This window comes from Rattus norvegicus, chromosome 18, assembly GCF_036323735.1.
Source record: "Rattus norvegicus strain BN/NHsdMcwi chromosome 18, GRCr8, whole genome shotgun sequence".
Taxonomy (NCBI): Eukaryota; Metazoa; Chordata; class Mammalia; order Rodentia; family Muridae; genus Rattus; species Rattus norvegicus.
Genome location: NC_086036.1, coordinates 75,821,735 through 75,842,980, shown reverse-complemented (window position 1 = coordinate 75,842,980; position 21,246 = coordinate 75,821,735). Strand labels below are relative to the sequence as shown.

Sequence of the window (21,246 nt, the reverse complement as noted above, 5' to 3'; positions counted from 1 at the left end):
CTTTGATGAACTCCAGCGTTCTCTCATAATAAAACTCCTAGAAAGGACGGTGAGAGGGAATGCGCCTCAACCCAATGAGAGCGACGTAAGACAAACCCACGGCAGTGTTACCTTCAACCAAGAAGATACTCGTGCAGTCCCCTCAACGTTAGGAAGGAGACAGGGCTGTCCACTATTCCCACTGCGTTTCAATAGAGTGCTCAGAACACCAGCTGGATACAAGTAGGAGGCCATTGCTCCTATGCGTAGATGCCATATGTAAGAGATCTCAAAATTATACCAGAAAACTTCTAGAAATGATTCAGCAAGGTGGCAGGAGAGGAAATCAACTCAGATATTTAGGACTAGCCTTTCCATGCACTAACAAACATTCAGAAAGATCCTGACACACTTCCTTTCCAACATCTTCGAGTACAGTAAAATATCTTGGAAGAAACCTAACCAAGAAGGTGGAAAGGCCTCTCCAATGAACATTTAAAAATTTTAAGAATTGAAAGACAAAAAAAAAAAAAAAAAAAAAAAAAAAAAAAAAAAAAAAAAAAAGGACATCCCACGTTCACAGGAGAATTAATACTGTGAAATGAACATTCCACCAAATTAAAATTTAAAAAGCAAACACTCTATTGGTGATGCTCCTGGTGATGCTCCTGAATATAGTGGGGAAAGTTTGTGAGCCGGTGTCAGGACTGTAGACTCCTCTTCACAGGGAAACAGGCAGTCCCACCGATGATTCCCATCTACTCTGTTAACAGAGCTCTAGGAGCTGCAAATGTCAGGTTCCTACTGTCAGACGACCTTAGTTTCCTGGCTGTACAAATGACCCTTTCAGAACTGTTTCCTGTAAAACCAAAAAATGCTAAACGGCCCACCTAACTTTCACGGCTGGAAGGTCCGCCCGGGCAGCATCCATCCTTTCGGTTCAGGACAAGATGCTGTGTGCTGGTTCAGATGAGAACGGCCCTTTGTTGGCTGACATGTTTGCATGTGTGGTCCGTTACTGGAGCCCTTTGAAAAGGACCAGAAGGTGTGGACTTGTAGCAGTGTCACTGGGAGTAGGTTTGGAGGTTTCAGCCCCGCAGGCCAGGCCATCTCTGCTTGCTGTCTGTAAATGAGGATGTAGTGCTGTCAGTCAGGCATAGTGCCATGCCTGTCTGCTTCTAGCCGTGACCAGGGACTGACCCTCTGAAAGTTGCAAGCCCCAGTTCAATGCTTTCTTTTGCCCACATCATGGTCTCTCTTCACGGCAATAGAGTTGTAAGACATGCTTAGATCAGGCATGTGGCCCTGGTTCCCACCCAAGCACCCATACCTCACACTACAGGATGTGAATGGCTGTGAAACTCAACTTGAGAAAGTGTATCCAGCTGGCATGTACCTGACGGCGCCATTGCTAGGCCTCAACTGTACCTGACTGCGCCATTGCTAGGCCTCAACTGTACCTGATGGCGCCATTGCTAGGCCTCAACTGTACCTGACAGCGCCATTGCTAGGCCTCAACTGTACCTGATGGCGCCATTGCTAGGCCTCAACTGTACCTGATGGCGCCATTGCTAGGCCTCAACTGTACCTGACGGCGCCATTGCTAGGCCTCAACTGTACCTGACGGCGCCATTGCTAGGCCTCAACTGTACCTGACGGCGCCATTGCTAGGCCTCAACTGTACCTGACAGCGCCATTGCTAGGCCTCAACTGTACCTGACAGTGCCATTGCTAGGCCTCAACTGTACCTGACTGCGCCATTGCTAGGCCTCAACTGTACCTGATGGCGCCATTGCTAGGCCTCAACTGTACCTGATGGCGCCATTGCTAGGCCTCAACTGTACCTGACTGCGCCATTGCTAGGCCTCAACTGTACCTGACAGTGCCATTGCTAGGCCTCAACTGTACCTGACTGCGCCATTGCTAGGCCTCAACTGTGCCTGACGGCGCCATTGCTAGGCCTCAACTGTACCTGACGGCGCCATTGCTAGGCCTCAACTGTGCCTGACTGCGCCATTGCTAGGCCTCAACTGTACCTGACGGCGCCATTGCTAGGCCTCAACTGTACCTGACAGCGCCATTGCTAGGCCTCATCTGTGCAGGGTTTGAGTTTTCCCCGCCCTGAGTTGGGAATGTTGTAGTTCATAGTCGCCATTTGGAAAGATAAAAACGGGTGCTATCCCTTCTCTGGCATACGTGTGCTTCCTCTTGGAGGCCAGCAGAATGCTTGAGACTTGAGCGAGCCCTGAGGACAGCATTATAGTTTTGGTAATGTCAGAATGATAGTGTTAGGGAAAACTGCAAACAAGGGTAAATGTAGGGGAAGTTGTGTAAAGACCCAGAAAAACTTCCCCCGAAGACTTGAAAGGAATATTCTGATTATCTATCAATGTGAGTATAGGTCTGTTTCCTTATCTGTAAAGTAGTAATAACAACACATAGGGGATGTGCCAGGGTTAAGTGGAACAGTTATGGCACGTTAGGCTTCGAAACACGCCAGTCAGTCCTTCTGTGTGCCCATGTCATCTTGCCAGTGGCATGTAAACTTAAATTCTTCCCTCACTCTAAACACAGCTAAAGTGTATGTGGAGGTTTGAATGAGAATGGTCCGCGTAGGATCACATATTTGAACGCTTGGTCTTGGTTGGTGGAAAGGTTTGGGAAGGACTGGGATGTGTGGCCTTGCTGGTCGTGTGTCCCTGGAGACTGGAGATTTCCAAAGCCCACGCCATTCCCGGTTAGCTCTCTTCACCAGCACAGAGGCCTCGCATGTGTGAATCAACTGCTTTAAGTTCTCAGCGACTGCTCCAGCACCATGCCTGCCTGCTGCCTCAGCGGCCACGGACTCACCCTCTGAAGCTGAAGTCAGGCCCCGGTTAAACGCGTCCTTTTATACGTTACCTATCTCTTCCCAGCAATAGAACAGCAGCCGAGAGGAAGAGGAATATCAGTAACACACGTTAACTCAAAAGAAAAGCTTTTTATTCTGATATGTACAACAAAAAAATTTAATATATAATGACAGATTATTTGAAAGAAGAAATAAAATGGTAAGAGTAGAGTTCTGTTTAGAAAAATACTCTCAGGCATCTGCTAAACACATGTAATTCCTCACAGACAACAGCTTACAAAGCTTAGACCTCTTTGCTTTAAAAAATGTTTTGAATTAATTGATTCACATCTACCAAACAACTTGGGCATGGCGAGAAACATCACTTCCTTTCTTGGTAGCAAAAACAGCGTTGTTTAACACGGAATACCAAGCGACAGTGTAGCCGAGAACAAGTCTTGTAGGAACTGAGTAGCAGTTTTTTTTGGTTCTGTAATATCTGTCTTAGTAAAACCCATTCCAGATCGCTGCAGCAGCACAGAAACAAAACAACTGCTCTTAGCGATTTGGAAGCCATGGATCTGGGTGTCTGGATTCTCACCGAGACCCACGGAGGGAGCATCTTGCTCTCCTTGTGTGGATGACGCTCAGCACATAACTGAGAAACAGACACAGGCCGAGAGAATGATCCTTAGCCAGAGCAGCTTCTGCCTGGTAAACAGTTCCCCGAAGGAAAGGAAACTATCTGACTGGATTCATTCTGGACAAAGGACAATGCAGTGAGATGCATTCACGAAGAGGGCAGTTCCGCGTCTTACCAGCAGGTGACACTAGACCATAGGGCAGCAGCTGGGGCACTCGACCTGGCTACTTTAAACCTTTATTTCCATGAAGGATTCACTTGGGTCAGTTTGTTCTCAGTTAATTAATGTGATATTCTCCCCCAACACTGTATCCAAACAGAAGACACAATTCATATAATATTTAATTGGGTCAGACATTAACAAACCTCCAAGAAGGTTAAAGAGAAGTGACCTTCTGTCAAAACCATTAAGTTCCCTGCGACTTGTTAGGATAATTCCTGACACTGCTCTCTGTTCCAGGAGCAGACATCGACGTGCTCTAATCTTCTCTTATAAAAGTAACCAGCCGTTTCAGAAGCAAGGCTAACACGCGCATCCACTAAACGGCTGAGGGCCTTTGGGGCGATACTCGTTTCTACTGAAGACATCTTAAAACTGCCCCAGTCACCCAACCCAACGAAAACACTAGCGGAACAGTTGATTTTGAATCCCACGTGGACTCGCTGGCCTCACCTTCTAGCCAGCAGAGTTGCTGGACTCCTAAATCCACTTTAAGCTGACAGCAGTGACTGCCTGGCTGTCGTGGCTGGGACAGCTCTGCAAATCCCTGTAACCGCAGTGGTTCTTGAGTATAGGCCAGAGGGCTTTTTTTTTTTTTTTGGTTCTTTTTTTCGGAGCTGGGGACCGAACCCAGGGCCTTGCGCTTCCTAGGTAAGCGCTCTACCACTGAGCTAAATCCCCAGCCCCCAGAGGGCTTTTTGAGCTGGTTGTAAACAATGTGAAAACAGACTTTCTGTGATGGAACCCAGTCTTAGTTTCCATTCTCCTGTCACAGCCACCCTGGGTCAGTAGAGCACTCAGGCATCACAAGATAGTTTTACACGAACTGGTTAAAAACATGAATTTTACTATTTTTATTTTAAAAAAGTCATCTATAAAGCTTCATTTTAAAAACAAGTATTTAAGCAGTGTTAAAAATACTCTGCGCACTTTGTATTTTGTTTCACTCTGCAAAGGTTCTGGACATGCAGTCAGGCTGGCCCAGATAATTTGCAGTCGTGCATATTTTAAGTTCTGTGGAAAAAAAAATCCTATAAAAATAGTATTCTTGTTCAAAAGTTTAAATAAAGAATAAGGTTGTAGGAATGATGATGAAAAAAAAAGAAAAGATGAAGTACACAATTATTTTCCTTATTTTAAAATTGACAAAAAATTTAAAGCATTTCCCTTTGGAGTCGCTATACATCTAATAGTACTACCCGCTAGTTAATACTTGCCAGCCGTGCGTCTTGGTAACACACAGTCTGTCTGGGACTTCAGCCTGCCAAGTGGCTCCAGCCCTAGAGGGTAATGGCCGGTCCGTGTTCCTCCACCCCTCCCTGGGGGAGGACCAGGCTGTGTCGGGGGTCTGGTTTCAGAGAGCTGAGAAATCTGTGGATGCTGCCATTGCTCTCCCTCCCAGAGCTATGCAGGCCCACGTCCCCTCTGTGCAGCCTGTGAGCCAGGCTGGCGCCATTGGCCCTCGAGAGGCTGCCTGGAGGCACAGCCTGCATCTTGGGAATGTGGTGAGGCTCTAGAGCCCCCTCGATGACGATGTCGGCCTCCTCATCACTCTCCATTTCCTCAGAATTCTGCAGGGCGTGGGTGCCTGGCAGGCTGTGGTGACTGGTGGTGCTGTCTGTGGACTGGACAGAGCTGCCGGAGGCGCGGCTGCTGCGGACCACATTGTTCCTTTGGTTGGCGGGCTTGACAGTGACAATGAGGTTGTGGCTGTTGGCTATCATCATGTCCGTGACTTGATCCAATGTCTTTCCAGCGACCTCAATCCCATTCACCTCCAGGACTTCGTCATTCACAGCCAGCAGCCCAGTGCTCTCCGCAAGGCCGCCGGGCACCATTCGGGAAATGAAGATCCCTGGTACCTTTTCCAGCCCGTGGGGTGTCACTCGCACGCTGGTGCCATCTCGGATGTAGAAGCCCAGCGGCTTCTCACAGCCGTGCCGGTAAAGCCTCACGCGGCGGTGCGTCTCAGGGAGGATGTCCACGTCAATGATGGAGGACACCGGGCGGAAGTCGTGCGGCATGCTGATGTTGAGCTGGGCACGCCGACGCAGACCCTCATCCCTCAGGGTCACCAGCACCTTCTTCTTCCTCGACAGAGTGCCTGCTCCGAAGCTGTAATGGTCTGCCTCCTCTGAAACAGTCCAGAGAGCGTAAAGTGAGAGGTGCGTCACTCAGAGGCAGAAGAGCACCAGCGTCCCGCGGTACCCGGACGCCCGTGTCTGCTGTCCTCACAAACGCCAGCTTTCTGTTTCCTGCCCCACATCTACTGCCCTAAGTCTGAATCCCAGAAGAACTACTCTCTCTGGGACTTGACATACAGAAAACACCTCCCAGAGCTATGGCCAAACTGGCCCACAGGTAACGAAACACAAAGACTTAGGGTGGGGGGCAGAATGAAGAGCTTGCAGTAAAGAGAAGCGGCAAAAGACAAAAGGGCTGAACATCTGGAAGGCTGGCAAATAGAAAACGGATTAAGGCACAGCTGGGCCTGGCTGTGGGACACTTCCACAAGACAGACGGCTGGACTAGGGGCTTCCTTCTTAAGCATATCCAGCCAAGTCCCTAGAGGACCCCTGTTATCCCGTCTCATCTTGCAGCTCTTAGGTCAGAGGACTGGCTCTGTGTCAGGCGAGTTCTTTTCTGTGTAGCACTCAGGGCCAATGAGGAGTTTCTTAGGGAATTAGGTTTTTGTTTTGTTTTGTTTTGTTTTTGCTAGTTTCTGGTCAGTGGCTGATGAGGTGTGGCACAGCACCTTGAGCCAACAGGGTGACAGGCCATTGCAAGGTAAGACAGGATGAATTAACTGGACAAGGATATGCTGACTAGCCTGGTCAAAAGTGCAGTTTTAAGAAAGCGAAAGGGAGTAGACTGGTGTCTGGAAATGCTGAAGAGAACATTTTCTCAGGTTAGAAAAACACGGCATTTGTTTTTATACTAAGCCTTTAATTTTTGACATGTGAGGCTATATAAGAAAGCACATCTGGACTCTGATCAAAGGCCTCAGTCCCTGTGGCTCGCCTCGAGGGATACAGAAGTGTCTGTTCTGCATACTGGTCCTGTAGCATTTGCACCTCATGGCGGCCTCCTCTGCATGGACTTGGGTGCTGTGATGCCTTTCTTTGCCAACAAAAACCCAACTAGAAAAGTCCTTGCAACACCCCTGTGTTCAGAGGCTGACCATTTCTTCGACCCTTGCCATTACAAGCAGGACGCTGAGCGGGGCCGCAGTGGTCTTTCAACAGCACTCTGCTGTTATTGGCTTCCTTCACGTGCCCGACTGGAAGAGACAAAAGACTGATGGAATAAACAGAATTAGGCCAGGCAGGGATGGCTGGATGAGAGAAAAGACTAAGAGACCAAACTGGAGGCAGCCCAGAGCCCAGAGCTCTCCACGCAGGCTAGTGGGAGAGCCCAGAAGTCTGACCTGGGAAGAAACTCAAAGCCAAGAGGGCCAGTGCTAGGGGCAGGGCCAAAGAGGACATCTCTAGGTTGCAAAGCCCAGCAAAGAGAAGTCCCACTGTTGCTCAGGCTTGCATTAGGCAGGTCCCCCATCAGGTGGTGTTCTCATGAGCACGTGTGAGAAGGACGCCTGCCTGCTCAGTTCAGGGAAGGCTCCTGCTAAGACCACACACAGGCTGATAACCAGGACGGCTTCAAAAGAACTTCCATCACCTGTAGATCAATGCCTGAAGCTACACCCATGATGGGCCCTGCGCTAAGCACACGGGACCACTGTGTTCAGGCTCCTCCCGGGAGACCCTACCTAATACGTTCACTGAGCCAGAACCCGGGGTGGCTTTCTGGAAGCAGCCAAGCTATAGTTTGCAGTGTGTGACTCAACTCCATGCCTCGGCTGAGCTCCTCTGCATAGAACACACCAGAAGCCCATCACGAGCCCCACAAACAGCAGATCACCCGACACCACCCTGGGGCAGTATCTGTCAGGCACAGCAGCTATGGAAACCAGGGGGATGAGACCCCAGAAAGAGGAAGGGGCATGCAGTGCACGGTGCAGTGCCAGGTGAGTGGCGGCCCCACAGCTCTCCATGGCCAGGTTTTGCTGTAACCCATGGAAAGTGAGCATGAACTTGAGTTCTAAATTTCTCTCCACGACATTAAATGGATATGTTTTATCTGTTAAAGGTGGGATTTTTGGCTCTCCTGTCAAGTGGGGCCCAGGGCACAATGCAGCCATTCTTGCGTTAGAGACCCTGTAGTTGTGAGCAGTGAGATTTAACAAGCCAGGTTGCCTAAATTTTGGCTTTCATGGTATGGCTAGCCCCTAGTGCCTAGCCCTGTTTTCTGGCCCTGACCCTGCCTCTCCAGCTCCCGTGTTTATTTAACTATGCGTCAGGAGGTGTTTCAGCAGAGCTGCAGGCTCAGGCAAGACAGCTTTTCCCGTCACTGTTTCCCGTCACGTTGACCAACAGAACCTCTCACTTTTCAACATAAGACAGTGCTCCACAGAAACAGCAAGGGAACGGGTGGGACCTTGGTAACTTACAGAGGCCATGCTTCGCTGCAGGTCCTCTTCTGTAGCTCCCAAGACAGTGATACCATGTGTGAGACATGTGTGCCAAGTACATATGGAGGGCAGAGGCCAGGGCACAGCTCTGAACATAGCGTCTGACGGGGACGGGCACATCAGAGTGGTGTGGTTACAGATCACACATCTCAGGGCAGAACGCTTGGAGCTGGTGCTAATCCAGGAGCCCTGGGACGAGCTTCCAAGGCTGGAGCAGGTGCCCCTGTGGCTCCCTGGTTCATCCACACTGACCTCCCTGGGGTCAGCCTGTGGATGCTGGCTTGTCTAGATGCTCTTGTGATGCTGTTTGTGGGGAATGTGACTACGGAGGACGCATGCCCCAGCAGAATGACCAGGGGCTCACAGAGCAGGACTTGGGCTCACAGAGCAGGACTTGGGCTCTCCCTGTGCAGTAATTTTTCCTGGTTGACCAGGTTTGTAGACCAGCTAAGGCGGTCCAGAGCTCTCATTCGGGTCTAGTGAGGAAGGGCTATGCTCCAGATCATAGCTTCATCCTGAGAACCACAGAGTTGGAAGTCGGAGACTATGTCTGTCTCTGACAAATGGCTGTGTTAGGAAAGGGTATGCTGGCTTCTAGGCAGGAAATAAGAGTGAAGTGTTCTGGGGGACAGGCAGATGCCACATGAGTTGAAACAGTATTTTCTGAACTCTCGGGGAAATGGGGCCACCGTAGACGAACCTGGGCTGTCTCTCCCCAAAGCAAGGTGAGCTGCAGCCCATAGACTTGCATGCAGGATTTTCAGACAGTAACGTGTTTCTATCTCTTGCTAAACAGAAACCATCACACGTGGATTTTGTTTATAAAAAAAATCCTAAATTATTCTAAAGAATGCCTCATTCCTAAAATTCCAGCCTTGGTTTCTAAAATAAATACCCTTTAAAAGAGGAAAATTGTCACAGCTTCTTCACCACGCAATATGCTAAACTCTTTTCTACAAGTGAACAATGAAAAGAATTTCACTTTTTGAGCTGAATATATCTTGTCTTGTTTTCCCTCATATTTCCTTTCCTTTCCTTTCCCTCCCTCCCTCCCTCCCTCCCTCCCTTTCTAACTTCTGTTTCAAGATATCCTCAATAAGGGGACAGGGAAGAAAATGGAAGTTTAACTCTGTAACACTCTGGAGACTACAGGTCTTTAGAAAGACTTTAAAGGAGATATTTTGTCACATTCAATCTCTTATAGCATATATGTACTTGGCATGGTTAAACTGTCCCTAACCCTGAGCCAAGCCTTTTCTTGGTGAGGAGGATTCTGCCTCCTTCTGCAGGGCTGTGCTCCCAGGAGGAAGCCTGTTTACTGGACTTTGGCACAGGACAAGAACAGGAAGGAGCCCCATCTTTGTGTGCTGGCTTCTTCTAGGAATGCAGGTGTTTGCTTCTGGGACTGGGCAAACCCAGGGCTTGGTATCAGCTGGGTCTGCTGTGCTCTCAGCGGAGAGACCCCTTTTAATTTTCCATTAGGTATTTTGGATGGAGATTGGAACAGGCATCAAAGTCTACTTCAAATCACTGCTGTGTATTATGACTACAGACAGAAACCTCAAGAGAGGTGACTCACCAATGCCATGTCTAACATCAGATGGTAGTGAGGTCCCAGCTCTGGCAACGGGCCACCCACAACCTGCTCTCTGAAACCCAGTTAGCCAGCCTGCGGCAGCCCGGCAGCCCCAGGCAGCATTCTTCTAGGTGAGCAGCTGCTGAGGATTACACTGCCTTTGGCTCACAGGGAGACTCACCCGACCACTTCAGCCTCCACTGCCCTGGGACTCTTGGCTTCATCAGCCAGAAAAATGTCTGGAATCAGCAATCATCCTGTTCTAGGCCCTGGAGCACCTGCATGTTGGAACAAGCTGTTTCTAAGCAGTGGGGAGCTGCAGGCCAGGACCCAGGCTCTGGAGCTGCTGTCATGGCCTCACCATGGTGAGCAGGACCATCTGCTCCATGACCTCTGCTCTCAGCAGAGGTCCATGCTCACAGGGTCACGTATGTCTGGGATGCTTCTCTGCTGTGGACAGTCGCATCGCTGGTATTCCCATTCTCAGAGAAAACAGAAATAGAAGAACCGTCTCCCATCAGCCATTGGAAGCAACAGCAGTCCAGGCAGGTACGCGGTGATCTCCACACATCCCGGGGACCTTCCCTCTGAGCAGTGCATGACATCAGTTCTGCCTTTGCTTATTCTAAGTCTCCCAGAGAGCAGCAGCCTGAACATGTGTCTGCGTGTCCCCTGGACGGGGAATACCGACAATCCACCCTGAAGAACAGGCAAGGATGTCCCTTTATATGAGCTCTGAGCACAGACGCTCATTCCAGATGACCTCGCAGGTGGGGCAGAGTGACAGGTCTGGCATGGCCTGCGCACGATGAGAATGTGTGAGCATGCTGGTGGGCACCAGGCACGAAACAGACTGATGGGGGCTTTCGCCATGTGACGGCGCTGTATTCAGAACTGCCTCCCTGTCTCTTTAACCAGGAGGCGCCAAAGAAGAAGGTGTGGGGACATCCTGGGGAAGAGGGTGAGGAAACCTGTCTCACCTGTCCTGCCCAGTGCTCTTGGCCATGTTCCTGGGTCTACAAGGCACTCAGGATAGTCCCTGCATCTCCCACAACCGCTTGTCCTAGTGGAAGTCGATTTAGATGGCATAATTAATTTAAATTTAAGTTAAAGACCTTTGAGGTAGGGCCTTACTATGTAGCTCTGGCTGGCCTTGAACTCACAGAGATTCCCGTATCTCTGCCTCTGAGTGCTAAGATTAAAGGTGTGTGCCACCACCGTGCTCACCAAGTGATGCACACACAGGGTCACATTGTAACACTTGCTTCGTCACAGTACAGGATAAGGGCACTGATCTGTGTTGGTTGTTTCTTTGTGTGTGGCTCGCACAGTAGGATGCTTTCTTTGTGTGTGGCTCCCACAGTAGGATGCTTTCTTTTAACTGCTTAGATTGGGAATATTTGTTCAATAAATATCCATTCTGAATGACTTTTAGTGGCCAGATAAGATTCCACTGTATGGGATTCCCTGAATTTCTTTAACCCACCCTGTTGTCAGACATTTAGTTAAATTTCAACTTGATCTACAGAGATGATAAGTGGGCAGCTTGGTCTGTGCATGTCACTGAGTCCGTCCTGAAGGTGAGCCCCTGTCAAAGCCTCTCTGTGGACGATGTAAAATAACCCCCCTTAGCTATTTGAAGGTATGCTGGGCCCCGTGTGTCCTGATCCAACCACAGAAACAAGTTCAAGGAAACGCCACCAACTGCAGCATCTGTCTGAAATCACCATCGGTCTGGTGTGTGTGTGTGTGTGTGTGTGTGTGTGTGTGTGTGTGTGTGTGTGTGTCACAGCACGAGACCTCAACACAGCAGCGGCAGCCATGAGAAGAGGGCTGCTAGCTCAACAGGGAACGAGTTTGAAAACCATAAAGAAAGGGAAGCAGGAAGGCAGGACATGGCTTTCATTCTCTCAAGGACATCAGAATGACGGGCTACCTGCAAGACTTTGAGTGGCTCGGCTGGCATGCCCACACACGCACACCCCAGCCTCTACTCGTCTGTGGGCAGCCCGAGACCAGCCAGCTTCTCTACCCACATAACTCAGATGCAGACAGATGGGAAACACCTAGAGGAGCCACACCACTGCACACAGGACAAGCTGGCGCAAGACCTTGTTTCCAACAACAGAAAGAGACATCAGTATTTTAACGCCTGTCACAGAGGTTGACACGCCAAATGTGCTCCTGGATTCCCCGGCAGTTTTATTTCCCCACCACTTCATCTTGAAGCCTTAAGACTTATTTCTTTCCTCTAATTTCACTCCAACCTCTAACCCCTAGGGCACCCCAAATGATATGACTGCAGAAAAGCGCACTGGAATTCCCTTGTATGGGCAGCGTCAGACACCAGTCACGGGCAGGGCTCCTAAGCTCCAGCAAACAGACTTCAGAGCTGCGTGAAGTACCATCAAGGGCTGCTTCCGCCTGTGCTCTCCAGTATGCGGAAGAAACAACGGCACAGGCTGGGGGTGAGGGTGTCTTCTATCTTTAACGTGACAGACAGACATCCATCTATGGCTCTGCGGGCTCCACCATCGAGCTCAGGGCTTCCAAGTACATACGGGGGCTACATGTCGAACAGCGTATCTTAGGACCTATCACCGTGGTTCCTTTACCAGGAAAAAAAAAGCAAGGATTTCAAGGAGCAGCCTGCTGTGCACTGTGGTTCACTCCTGTAGTCTTAGCCATCGAGAGGCTGAGACAGAAGATTTAAAATCTGAGGCTAGCCTGAGCTACGCAGAGGAAACCGTCTTAAAAACAAAACAAAGCACCACAGACACGAAAGTGAGTCACCGCCAGGGCAGACGAGGAGGGAATGGCGGCTGCGTGAGCGCCTTCTAGTTGAGTGCTGGGGTCACAGAGCTAGCTGCAAACACCGGGCCGGCTCGCACGGCATCTTGGGTACCCACTCATCCTCACTACCACTCATTCAAGGAGCCTCTGGAGTAGGCTCCTCTCTACAGGAGTCTGTCTGTCCTGCTCTGATCAGGTCCTTGGGCTTCTCCTGAAGCTGGGTGGTTTTGCCCAGCACTCCTCCACAGGACCGTGAGGCCAGGAGGTCATACTCAGGGCATGTGTTTCTATCCTCCTGTCTCCATGGAGAGGAGGCTCATGCTGTGCTCGGTGGGATGCACAGTAGGAGAAAGCAGGCTATGGCAAGGAAGGTCTCCCCTGCCTCAGTGTCATAGCAGTATGTGCTGACACTTAGGATCCCTGATGACACCACAGCAGGGGACACTAACCCATCAGAGTCAGGATTGGAACCTCCTAGCTAACCAGGAAGTAACTGGTGCATTCTGATAAGACACGCAGGATCTCACCCGCCTGGAGGCCATGTGCACCGGTGTGTGAGGATCAGATGCCCTGTGGTGTGGGTCTCTTGTAGTGGCTCTTTGAGCTATTGGGGCAGCCACCGTCTCACTATGCAGAAGGTGTGGCCCTCCTAGGCTGTGCTGTCCCAGGGTAGAAAGGCTTTCCCTCAGCATTCAGTCAGCCTCTGCTTCTCAGATGACAAAATCCATTATCATCACAGAGGTCTGTGGTCACCTCTTCCTTTTCTGTTCCCTATAAGCACATGGGCAACCCTCAGGTGAGCAGGGAACACAGGGGTCTAAGACACACCCCCCTGCTCCCTGCCAAGCAGCACAGGGAACACAGACATAATGTGTGTGCACTCAGAGGCAACCCTTAGTTAGAGGGGAGGCCCGCAGAGGGCGAAGGGGCAAGCACCTAGCAACAGGAAAGATCCACAAAGTCAGCAAGACTCCGCTTTGACACAGGTTACCCCAAAGTAAAAAGGCTTGAGATTTCAGGAGGCTGAGAGCAGAGTAAGTGTGTGAAAAGGCGCTTTCTTTCAACAACAGCCCCAAAGGACTTAGTTTCCACCTAAGTAGTCTTTTCTAGAGATGTAAGGGAGTTTCTTTCTTTAACATTTTGTTTCTATGGAGAGAAAGGAACTAAAGCTTTCACAGAGCAGAGCATCTGTACTCACTATTGGGAAAAAATGGGTGCAACAATAATGATCAAAACTCTCCAGTACCGTCTGTGCACTCCTAGGTCAGCCTGCTGGCACCGTGGTGCTCCCCTTCTGACAGGAGAATCCTCCATGAAGAATCATACCTTCTATGTCCCACACACTTTGTCTCTAGAGAGGCCAGCATGGTAAACACCTCTATTCTTTATAGAAGATTTTTCATGATCAAAATTAAGAGGAGACAGAAGGGCATCCACAACACCGGCTGGCAAGGCAGTGAGATAGACCTTTTACCTACTGTCTGGTCATTAGCGCTCATTTGCTCTCCCTCTCTCCCTCCTTCCCTCCTCCCTCCCCTCCCCCCTTCTTCCCACTCCCTCCCTCCCCTCTTCTTCCCTCTCTTCCTCCCCCTTCCCCTTCCTCACTCTCTCCCCTGCCCCTCCCTCTCTTTTGAGTTGCTACCATTTTAGAATATAAAATTTAGTAATTTTTTAGTATGCTGTGGAACCATGACCACTACCTATGACAGGATTTTTTTTTATCACTCCACAAGAAGCCTGTACAACTAATGTCCCCATCTTCTTGCCCCTGAGAACTTCATTGGTTGTTTTAGGCATTTGCCTGTTCAGGATACTTCATTCGAATGTAATCAGGCAACAGTCTGCATCTGGCTTCTTTAGTGCCCGGGATGTTTTCACTTCCTAGTGTCTCCTCCTCATGGCTCATCCACACTGCACAGGCTAACTTCCTTACTTCCCTACATGGCTGAATTCCGTTCCCTCCTGCAGATTTCATGGCTTTACTCTACTCACTGAGCCATGGATATTCACTCGGTTATTTTTACTGTTGCCTGTTGTGAACAATGCTGTGGCAAGCATATCCTACAAGCTTAATGGTCAACGGCAATCCTGGTGTGTGTGGTGTGTGTGTGTGTGTGTGTGTGTGTGTGTGTGTGTGTGTGTGTGTGAGTGTGTGGTGTGGTGTGGAGGGGACCTAACCTACAAGCTTTATGGTCATTGGCAATCCTAGTGTGTGTGTGTGTGTGTGTGTGTGTGGTGTGGTGGGGACCTAACCTACAAGCTTTATGGTCATTGGCAATCCTGGTGTGTGTGTGTGTGTGTGTGTGTGTGTGTGTGTGTGTGTGTGGTGTGTGGTGTGGAGGGGACCTAACCTACAAGCTTTATGGTCATTGGCAATCCTGGTGTGTGGTGTGTGTGTGAGTGTGTGTATGTGTGAGTGTGAGTGTGTGTAGTGTGTGGTGTGTGAATGTGTGTATGTGGTGTGTGTGTGAGGTGTGTGTGTGTATGTGGTGTGTATGTGTGAGTGTGTGGTGTGTGTATGTGTATGTGTGTGCGGTGTGTGTGTGTGAGTGTGTGTGTGTAATCATCTGCTGCAGTGACCTAGCATTCATCTTTCTGCTTCCTAGCTGTGGCTAAAGCATAACCGACAGCTCACACACCCCTGCTGCCACCGTTAAAGCAACTGCTACCCCCAAGCCTTTCCCAACGTAATAAACTGTACTTGAATCAGGAGCCAAACCCAATCCTTCCTCCTTTAAAAATATAAGGGACTGTCCAGATCCAAAGCTATGTCCTCATACATCTCTGTGTACCAAACACAGTAATTGTTGCCCTGGGTTCTGACATCAGAAAAGCAAGCATCACTCTGCGCTTCTCCATCGGCCTTAGAGAACTGGATCCACTCCACCAAGTGCTAAGAGAAGGGACATGGTGAGAGAATCAGTGTTAGAGTGTAAGGCCCACCGTGTACAGCCACCAGTGTCTCCAACCTCACACAAACGGACTGCACATTAGGAACTGGTCTCCTCTGGGATGCTTAAAACCATCTACCAGACTGGTAGGAAGATGGAAAGACACAGAACTACTAGGGGAGGAAGCATGGTTATGTCTGGTGCTGAAACAACCTGTGGGAATAGGCCACAGCCACAGGGCAGGGCAGCTGGACCCCAGAGAGGAAAGCAGAAATCGGTGACCCGCCCCCCATTAAATAAGGTTCTTCAAACAACTTTTTCTTGAAAGTAAAAAGAATACCAAATGCTGACAGTGCTTTCTTTGCAGAAAGGAAGCAACCCCTGAGTTTTGGGGTGAGGGCTCTGGTGGGTTACTGAAGCTCATACCACATGCGCACAGAAGGCAGCGTGCTGTCTTGGGTCTATCACTCAGAGTTCTCTGTGGATTCAAGATTCCCAGCATGCACACTGCTGCCATGCTCCCAGCCTCTAAGAGCCACTTTCTAGTGCACTGGAGTCTGCTGGCCCGGGGAACTGTTTGCTATGTCTAAGCTGAGTTATGACAACCATGGCTTGAAACTATGTTATTTATGTGGCCTATGGGGCTTCTGCAAAACCCTAGGTCTGTACCTGGCACTTTGTACATTGTACTTAAGCAAGGTCATGGCCAAGCCCCTTTCCAGCAAAGCTCCTAGGGGCTTGTGAGAGTGACCCATCCAGTTCCTCATTGTTCTTGCAGAGTTTGTGGCTGGCATCTTCTGACAGAAGGGAGACTGAGGCCAGAGGCTGCAATGTGACCTCAGGACCCAGCCTCACAGTTTGACACAATGGCGAACAGGCTAGACAGAACAAAACAGGAAATGTCCAGTAATCCTACCCGTTATTGACAGCCTGGTGTTAACATTTTCCATTACAAACTTTGGATCGGGGCTCTACCCTTCAACTCCGTTTAGCCTTAGTTTTTTCTCCCCAGTGAGCCCACAGTTGGTTGGGGCTTTAGCATATGGATCTGAGGGATACAATTCAGTTGAGAGCACCATGGGTACTTGTCAGTGTTCTTGTGCATTTTGTGGTCATGGCTCTCTTTGTCAGACAGAGCCTACTCTGCTGTGCTACAGGGATGTAATACTGCCAACCTCTTCAGTCCCTCTGGGTGGGCACCTAACAAACACCTCTGTCATCCTGGCCATAGAGAACATGCATGATCACCCAGTCCATGCCTGTGGGTGACCTGCTCGCAGAAGCAGGATTGAGGCTGCTAACTAAGCTGGGCCGTAGGCCTACTACTCATAGTCGGTGGGAGATCCTCCAGGCAGCCTCTCTAGACCCAATATTCTCAAGTGTGCGTCAATCACAGCATCATGGGTATGAATGCCCTGCTGTCCTCTGCCCAGTGGTTAGTGGGTCTAAGAGGGAGCTGGGTGAGGGGGTGCTTCCAAAGGGGGAGAAGCTCTATGCTGAGGGTCTGTGATTAGGAATAATCCAAAGGGGGAGAAGCTCTATGCTGAGGGTCTGTGATTAGGAATAATCCAAAGGGGGAGAAGCTCTATGCTGAGGGTCTGTGATTAGGAATAATCCAAAGGGGGAGAAGCTCTATACTGAGGGTCTGTGATTAGGAATAATCCAAAGGGGGAGAAGCTCTATGCTGAGGGTCTGTGATTAGGAATAATCCAAAGGGGGAGAAGCTCTATGCTGAGGGTCTGTGATTAGGAATAATCCAAAGTGGGAGAAGCTCTATGCTGAGGGTCTGTGATTAGGAATAATCCCCAGTGTGGAAGAGTAGAGAACCCCAGGCAGGGTGTGGGCAGGACAAAGCACAGAGATGGACAGGCAGGCTTCACAGACAGAGCATCCACAGAACAGAGGCGGGCCCAAGAGGATAGAGGCACCATTAAAGGACAGGGGCCAGGAACCAGAAGCCACCTTTTCAAAGCACATGAGTATGTGCCTGTCATTCAGGCTTTCTCTGTCTCCACTTGAAGATGGATGTCTAGAACACAGGCAGGCTTTTCCATCTCAACCCAACTTAATTCTCAAACAAGTATCAACCATACTGTACACTCCCCATTCTTTTTAAAACGAGAAACGAAAAGGCTCCAGACGCCATGACAAGCACCTGATCCTCTCCCGTCCCACCTGGTCCTGGCCTCCGTGGAGAGCACAGGGGCAGCTGACTTGACCCAAAGTGAGTGGGTGTGGACATCTGTGGGATTGGAAAGAAGAAAGCACAAGCAGTCCCAGAGGGGCCTCTCCCACTGCCTGCCCATGCTCACACGCTCACACTGACACACAAAGAATGAGAGCTGAAGAGGGCGGAGCCTCACTGGCACCAGCAGCTGTGCTGCGTGGACACTGGGATGAACTGAACCCTGGGCCATGAGTGCAGACCCCGGGCCACAGGCAGAACATCAGTCACTTAGATCAGCCTCACAGGCCCTGGAGAATAGGGCACACCCATACAAACATGCATATGCACACACAGGTGACCAGCGGCCGGTAGGGGAAAGTGACTTCCTTTTTTTGTTTGTTCAGTTTGACCAGTTACGATTTGTCCCTTAAAAAACAAACAAACCCCAAACCAACAAAACCCCAAAAAACAAAACAACAACAAAAAACCAACCAACGGCAAGAGGGTGAGTCTGGTCATTCTTGGGACATGGACTATATCCATGGGAATCCTCGAGGTGATAGCCTTTGGGGGAAAGGGTGTTCCTTATAGCTGTATTGGTTTCAATACAATTTCCTCCAACCAGCAGAGTCAGTTCCGAGCCACTGGATAGACAGGGCCTACTTCGGTTTGGCTTTGCAAACTTGGTGCCTTTCCCCCAGATCTAAGGGGCCCGTGTTCACGGCCATCTGGCCTGATCACACGTCACTGCAACTGAGCTCCCACCTCCCAGCTGCTCTTCTCTGTGCCTGTCCCCTTCGCCATGGGGGAATGGTTGAAGGGCAATAACATGGCTTCCTCTACAAAAAGGAAAAGCTCTCCACAGTGTTCTGTCCTCTGGGGGGACTGAAATTCCACAAGGAAGGGGTGAGAGGCATATCTAGGAGAGCTCCAGAGAGCTGCAATTGGCAACTCCCTCACCCCCACAAATGCCCAGCCTTCTAGATGTCTTTACCACCGTGATTTGTTAGGATACCTTCTGTAGCCCCAGGCCTTCGCAGAGACTGCCAGATGATGAGTGAGGACACGGCCTATGGATCTCACAGCAACTGGGAAAGTGGAACCTCTCAGAGACTGCAGATGTTCAGGGCACCCTGGGAAACTTAGGGTCTTCCTATGTGACCCACGGTGGTCAGTATCTCTGCGTGCTCGAGCCACTACAGAGGTGAGAAGAGGGTGAGGATAGAGTTAGGACAAGAGGAGGAAGTCGCTTCAGCTTCCTCAAATGTCTCTGCCCCTTTCCTCGTCCCCTCTCCCCTTCGGGGCTGTGCCAGAGGGCCACCCGTTCTCTACTCCCAGAAGGAGGACAGCAGCAGCCACAAAAGCTACTTGGGAAGCAGCATCCCATGAAGCAGGGAATATGCAGGGGCAGGGAGTGAGGCTTAGTGCAAGGATTGGGGAGAGCTGGTCACAAAGCACCATGGGGAACGTGCTGCTCCCTCCTCCGAATCCTTCAAGGCTCAGAGCATAGCCAGGCCAGGTGGTCTGGTCCACAAGGCAGTTAAAGGAAGGGCCTAAGGCCGCCATGACCAACCAGGGCTCTACTGGGACCCACCCGGGAGAGGTTAGAGTGCAGATAAGCCATCAATGTGCACACACAAAAAAAGATTTTTTTTAAAAAAGAAATACTCTTTGCTAATTAATGCCTGACCAAAAAGAGTTATCTAGTTATCCAAACTACCACTGAGAGGAAGGGGACCCTTGCTTCACACTCATACCCCCAGCAAAGAGAGTTCTTCAAATGCCTGGGACCTTAAAAGGTTTAGTCTGCATGACAGGAAATAGCTGAGAGGCGGCCTTTGCAGGTAGGAAGGGAAGGCAGATAGCCCAGAGGCTCAGTCCTCAGCAGAATCCACACAGGGCCCCATCGGAGCTGATGCTTCCAAACTCATATTGTCCAATGACCAAACTCCTCTCCTGTTCCGACCTGCCTGAAGGCCTGAAGGCAACTGGGAGGGATCGGCCTGAGCGCCCCCGTTTTCACAGCCGAGGAAAGTCCAGGGAAATGTACCTCTGTGTGAGGGAAGAGCTGTCCCGCAGACCCGAGTTTCTCCTGGCCCCACGCACAACCACGCCGCTCCCTCTGCAGCTTCCCTGGGTGTCGGCTGTCCCAGGCCTCCTCACTGCCTTTGCCCCTGTGACCCTGTCCACTGTCTCCGATCTGCACCTAACCCTCCCGCTAGTTCTCAGTGCCCCCTCCCACTGTCACTGACAATACAGCCTCAACCCACAGAGATACAGGGAGGGGCGGGCACCCGGATCGGGGAATCATTTTTGGAAGTGGGCGGACTCTCTTGTGCAGAAGAAAACAAACAAAATTGTTTTTAAAAGAAAGCCCTTGCTTGTCAATGCCTAAGGAGTCCATCTTCCCTCGTTCTGACACCACCTGAACTCTGACGTTCCCTCCGACAATAGCTGAAAACGCACAGGAAAAGCACTTTGTATGTTAGGGGGCTGGTTCTGAAGATGAATGTAGAATGGCTTTCGCTGGTGATGGAGGAAGCTGATTTAACCCTTTTGTGTGTGTAATAATTACCTAGAGGTCATCTGGGAGGTGAGTCGTTCATGAGGTTATCACGAGGCGCGTTCACAGCACTTCGGAGTGATTGAAAACTCATGACCTATTATTTGGATCAATGTTTCTGGAGGCTTTTTAAATTGATATTTCCATTTTATCTTTCAGTTCTGGGCACAGGGCTGTCCATCCGACTGAAGCTGCACATGCTTCTAAGAAGCTGTGAGCTACAGGCCAGCTGGTCAGAACTCAGTCCTTAGCCTTCCTCCCGGCTGCCTCAGCTCACGGGACGGAGAGCGCTTGGACCTCACATAGGGCCTGCTGGCAGGCAGTCTGTTCTCCACTGTGGGACGCCCATGAAGCCTGGTAAAAGCATAATCCAAAAGGAGGCTATGAGTGGGGAACCTGCGTCCTTTGAATTAGGCTTCCGAAGGGCAGGAAGAGTCTAGCACAGTGAGAGACGGCGAGGAACAAGACAACAGTCAGGTTATTTCAAATGAGCAGCAAGCACAGGTCAGGAAATGCCACTCAGGCGGAGCAGGAACATATGTCTATTTTTCCAGCTGCTCTAAAACTGCACATCAGGTCCCCTGGTGCCAGACGGTTCCCAGGGCTGGGGAGATTTCCTGAGGGTTCAGGCCAGCGAGGGAGGGAGGCCTGTCCCATAGAATGCACCCAAACCTAAGCTCAGTGCAACCCACAGCCAGCCGCTCTCTCCCAGAGGCTTTGTCTTCTGTCTTCTGTGCACGGAGACCGGAGACCCGCCATTTATGCCTGCACAACATTCCTTTGGCCCCAGCGCTCCCTGCCTTCCAGACCACAATCAGCTAAATTCAGCAAAACCAGTCACAATGATTCTTCTGTTTCAAAGTGGCCATAACAGTTTCTATAAAATTTTAATTAGTGAAGAAGGGAAAACAAAATGAGTGAAACCTGCAAGTGAAGCCTTTTAGCTGGCGAGTCGATGTGGACGCCCACCCGGGGCCAAGTGTGCACGCGTGTGGTTGATGGTGGGGTTATGTCAGTGGGGGTGGGCGCTGCCTCGAAGTTCCTGCCTTGTGTTTC

The 21,246-nt window shown here is 50.2% G+C and overlaps 1 protein-coding gene across 1 annotated transcript in view; it reads right to left on the bottom strand.

Annotated features, from left to right (window-relative positions):
* Positions 1 to 2,939: 2,939 nt before the first annotated feature.
* Pard6g (par-6 family cell polarity regulator gamma) overlaps positions 2,940 to 21,246 on the bottom strand; it is a 67,050-nt gene continuing 48,743 nt past the window's right edge. Inside the window, exon 3 of the mRNA NM_001100973.2 lies at positions 2,940 to 5,806. Coding sequence (NP_001094443.2) covers positions 4,953 to 5,806 — 854 coding nt within the window. The 3' untranslated portion in view covers positions 2,940 to 4,952. The remainder of the gene's footprint in view (positions 5,807 to 21,246) is intronic.